The sequence below is a fragment of the Chenopodium quinoa genome, unplaced genomic scaffold (genome assembly GCF_001683475.1).
Source record: "Chenopodium quinoa cultivar QQ74 unplaced genomic scaffold, ASM168347v1, whole genome shotgun sequence".
Taxonomy (NCBI): domain Eukaryota; kingdom Viridiplantae; phylum Streptophyta; class Magnoliopsida; order Caryophyllales; family Amaranthaceae; genus Chenopodium; species Chenopodium quinoa.
In genome coordinates, this window is record NW_018744093.1 from 250,062 (window position 1) to 255,146 (window position 5,085).

General features: G+C 36.1%; 1 protein-coding gene across 1 annotated transcript; it reads left to right on the forward strand.

The window, feature by feature from the left end:
* Positions 1 to 484: 484 nt before the first annotated feature.
* On the forward strand, positions 485 to 847 carry LOC110692184 (protein NYNRIN-like). Its single transcript, XM_021869183.1, has one exon. It carries the CDS (start codon positions 485 to 487, stop codon positions 845 to 847), a length of 363 nt encoding a protein of 120 aa, XP_021724875.1.
* The last annotated feature ends 4,238 nt before the right edge of the window (positions 848 to 5,085 follow it).

A 5,085-nucleotide genomic window follows, 5' to 3' on the forward strand; every position in this document is an offset into this window, starting at 1 on the left:
TATTACCAAGAAGGAAGCAAAGCCACGCCTCATCCGTTGGGTTCTTTCGCTTCAAGATTTTGACATAGAGATGAGAGATAAAAAGGGAGCAAAGAACTATGTGGAAGATCATTTGTCTAGGCTTCCTTTTGAGAACAAGGAGGATGTACCAATCAATGAAGAGGTAGGATTTGAAAATCTTATGGCTATAGCTTCAACATCTAGCCCATGGTATGCAGACATAGCCAACTATCTTGCTTGCGGAGTCATTCCCCTGGAGTTCTCTTCTCAACAAAAGAAGAGGTTTTTCAAGGAAGTGAGGAGGTACTTTTGGAATGACCCTTATTTGTTTAAAAAGTGTGGAGATGGCCTTTTTCGGAAATGTGTTCCGGACCATGAAATTGAAGGAGTTCTTGAGCATTGCCACTTGTTGCCATGTGGAGGACATGGGGGAGTAGATAAGACGGTAGCAAAGATTTCCTAATCTCTCCTATAGTGGTCAACGATGAATAAGGATGCTCACAAGTTTGTTTCAAGATACGACAAGTGCCAAAGAAGTGGTGGCATAACCAAAAGAGATGAAATGCCTCAACAAAACATTTTGGAAGTTAAGCCTTTTGATGTTTGGGGTGTCGACTTTATGGGGCCTTTTGTCTCCTCATGTGGGAATTTATACATCTTGGTAGCGGTTGACTATGTGACTAAGTGGATTGAAGCCATACCTTCCCCTACCGATGATCATAAGGTCGTGCTTAAGCTTCCTAAGAAAATCATCTTTCCACGGTTTGGGGTTCCTAGGGTGCTAATTAGTGATGGAGGTTCCCACTTTGCCAAGAAGCAACTCGAATCTTTGTTAGAATGTGGTTGACTTTCATTTGACTAAATTAGCTTTGTTAGAATGTCCTTGACTTTCATTTGATTTAATAAGCTTTGTTGAATGCATTTGACTTTTATTTGATTCTAAAAGTTTTGTTTTAATGTGTTTGACTTTCACTTAATTTAATTAACTTTTTTGAATGCATTTGACTTGCAGTTGATTAAAAACGCTTTGTTTGAATGTTTTTGACTTTCTTTTTGATTCAATTCGCTTTGTTTGAATGTGTATGAAATTCACTTGATTCAATTAGCTTTTTCCAACGCATTTGATTTTTATTTGATTCACAAAGCTTTGTTTGAACATGTTTGACTTTCATTTGATGCAACTAGCTTTGTTTAAATGTGTTAGACTTTCACTTGATTCAATTAGCTTTGTTGAATGCATTTGATTTTCATTTGATTCAAAAAGCTTTGTTTGAATGTGTTTGACTTTCACGTGATTCAATTAGCTTTTTCCAACGCATTGGACTTTTATTTGATTCAGAAAGCTTTGTTTGAACGTGTTTGACTTTCATTTGATGCAACTAGCTTTGTTTAAATGTGTTAGACTTTCACTTGATTCAATTAGCTTTGTTAAATGCATTTGATTTTCATTTGATTCAAAAAGCTTTGTTTGAATGTGTTTGACTTTCACTTGATTCAATTAGCTTTTTCAAATGCATTTGACTTTTATTTGATTCAAAAAGTTTTGTTTGAATATGTTTTACTTTCATTTGATTTAACTAGCTTTGTTGAATGCTTTTGATTCTCATTTGATTCAAAAAACTTTGTTTGAATGTGTTTGACTGTCACTTTATTCTTTTCTTTTTAGTAAATAAGAAAAATTTTGTTACCAAAGGAAGAACAAGATACAACTTACAATAAAACCGAGTTGTAACTCCAAAACTACACCCACCCGAAGGCAACCACACACCTAGATCAACCCCACATTGAAAGAGACCACCTTCTAGGAAGGGTGCCTCAAACAGAAAGGGGGAAAAAAAACCAAACCCGGTCTCGAGTAGAAAGGCATCTTCTAGGAAGGGTACTTAATACATGGACCAGGACAAACACCTAACACAAAGCCAAAACTACGGAAAACAAAACCAAAAAACAGCAAGCCCAAAAACACAGGGGCCAAAACAGCACCTACACACAGCTAGCAAAAACACAGCATAACACAAAAACAAAAAAAAACAACCTAGCAGCCCACCAAAACAGCAACACCAAACCACACCACTACTGCACAGCACCCAAAACAGCAGCCTAACCAGTGGCGAGCAGGCACCAACAGGCCCTTGAAGGATAACAGTAAGAAAGCACCAGCTGCGCAGAAAGCTACAAGGATCAGCCTATAAAACCTAGCACTTAGCAACACAGCATCATAGCAAAGCAATTCAGCAAAACCGCAACTGAAAAACTAAGCAGACCAAACGCAAACAACATCATAGCAATCTGAACCACAGCAGACCAGTCCCAGGGTCACAGAAACACAAACATAGCAAACCAACAGGGACAGAAAAATAGAAGATCTGAGCAGGAACATGAACAGTCAAACAACTCGAGAACACTAACTAGCTCAGCAACACAGCAGAACACAGCCTAATCTAATCCTAAAACAAATAGGGAAGGAACTCTAAATGCCAAAAACAATCCCAAAAAAAAGACTACTTCACAGCATCAGAAAAAAAAACGCTGCAGCAGAACCTGAGCACCAGTCCCTGCACAGCAGAACAGTCAGCCCAGAACATAACTAGCATCGCCAACCAGCTTCAGAGATCATCTACCACCAGCCACTGACTGCAAAAAAGAGAAGAAACCACACAACAAGAAAATAGATAGCAGACAGGAAAAGCACACATCAAACAGAACTGCAAAACAGAAGGCAGACCACATCTCAAGATAAACTAAGGCATGCTGCTTCTCAAACCCATCAACCATTTGCAGTGTTGTCTTTTCCAATTACACCCTATAAGCTGTTGAGAACGTTCAACCACAGCTGAACACAGATTATGACAAAGCTTATCTAGCAAAGGAATAGCACTGGTCCAGAGAGCAGAGTTCCTAGCAGACCACAGGTACACTAACGCAGCAAGGCTAGCAAAGCCAATTCTTCTCTGAATTGGATCTTTAAGAACCCTTTTCCATTGCTTCCAAGAGCTGTTTATATTAAAATGAGTTTCATTAACCCCTAACAAATTACTGATCAACATCATGCATTTCCTACTATAACCACACTCAAAAAACAGATGTTGATTTTCAATGCACTAAGCACACAGCAAACACATAGCAGACTCACAAATTCCATGCTTGAACAACATATCCCTGGTTTTGAGCTTGTTTAAAATAGTCAACCAAGTTATTAAAGCAACCTTAGGAATATTATATCTATTCCACACCCAATCAGTCCAACAAACCTTCTCACCATCACCAAGCAACCACGAGTACACAGTAGCAATAGAGTAGCGCCTTTCTATCCAATTTCAGACATGAAACCCTCTTTAAACTCATCTTTGATTCTACAGATCTTCTTCCAAGCCCAGCCATCAGCCTTCTTTGGAGAATAGGACCACCAATCTTGGCTATGCACATACACAGCATGCACCCATTTTACCCAAAGAGAATCTTTCTTCTTTGCAACTTGCCAAACATACTTACCAAGAGCAGCCTTGTTCCAAGCTTCACAATCTCTAATTCCTAAACCACCAACCTTCTTAGGTTTACAGACCCAAGCCCAGGTCAGAGGGGGAGCCTTAGACAAAACAGCAGACCCACCCCATAAGAAGGCCCTACACAATTGATTAATCCTATGAATAATAGTCTTAGGTAGAAGCACACACTGAGCCCAGTAAGAATGAAGGCTTGTTAGCACTAAATTTATAAGGACAACTCTTGCTGAATATGAGAGATTTCTACTTGACTAGCAAATAAGTCTATTCAACATTTTATCAATGAGAACATCAAAATCAGTGACCTTCAAATATTTTGAGTTTAGGGGGATTCCAAGGTACATAAGTCTTTTCTTGTTGACTGTCCCTTGATTCAATAAACCTTTTTGAATGCGTTTGACTTTCAATTGATTCAGAAAGGTTTGTTTGAATGTGTTTGACTTTCTTTTTGATTCAATTAGCTTTCTTTGAATGAGTATGAATATAATTTGATTCAATTAGTTTTGTTAGAATGTCTTTGACTTTCATTTAATTTAATCAGCTTTGTTGAATGCATTTAACTTTCATTTTGATTCAAAAAGCTTTGTTTGAATGTGTTTGACTTTCACTTGATTCCTTTTTTTTGGAAAGTAAGATTGTATTAATAAAAAGAGGGCAAGCCCTCACACCAAACTACACAAGCCTACAAAGGCCAAACATCCTCCAAAACAAACAAAACAGCCACCACTTTCACTTGATTCAATAAGCTTTTTTTTTTAATGCATTTGACTTTAAATTGATTCAAAAAGCTTTGTTTAAATGTGTTTGACTTTCATTTGATTCAATTAGCTTTGTTTGAATGTGGTTAACTTTCACATGATTTGATTAGCTTTTTTGAATGCATTTAACTTTCATTTGATTCAAAAAGCTTTGTTTGAATATGTTTAACTTTCATTTGAGTCAATTAGCTTTGTTTGAATGTGTTTGACTTTAATTTGATGAAATTACCTTTGTTAAATGTGTGTGACTTTCATTTTATGTAATTAGCTTTGTTTGAATGTGTTCGACTTTCATTTGATTCAATTAGCTTATTAGAATGTCATTGACTTTCATTTGATTCAATTAGCTTTGTTGAATGCATTTTACTTTCATTTGATTCCAAAATCTTTGATTGAATATGTTTTAATTTCACTTGATTCAATTAGCTTTTTTTAATGCATTTGACTTTCATTTGATTCAAAAAGCTTTGTTTGAACGTGTTTGACTTTCTTATGACTCAATTAGCATTGTTGAATGCATTTGACAATCATTTGATTCAAAAGGCTTTGTTTGAATTTTTTTGACTTTCACTTGATTCAATTAGCTTTGTTTGAATGTGTTTGAATTTCACTTGATTCAATTAGCTTTTTCGAATTCATTTGACTTTCATTTTATTCACAAAGTTTTGTTTGAATGTGTTTTACTTTCATTTGATTCAATTCGCTTTGTTTGAATGTGTTTGACTTTCATTTGATTCATTTAGTTTTGTTGAATGCATTTGATTTTCATTTGATTCTAAAAGCTTTGTTTGAATGCCTTTGACTTTCATATGATTCAATTAGCA

What these genes read in the sequence shown, in the direction of transcription:
- LOC110692184 (XM_021869183.1), top strand. Translation starts at nt 485, where the DNA reads ATGAATAAGGATGCTCACAAGTTTGTTTCAAGATACGACAAGTGCCAA.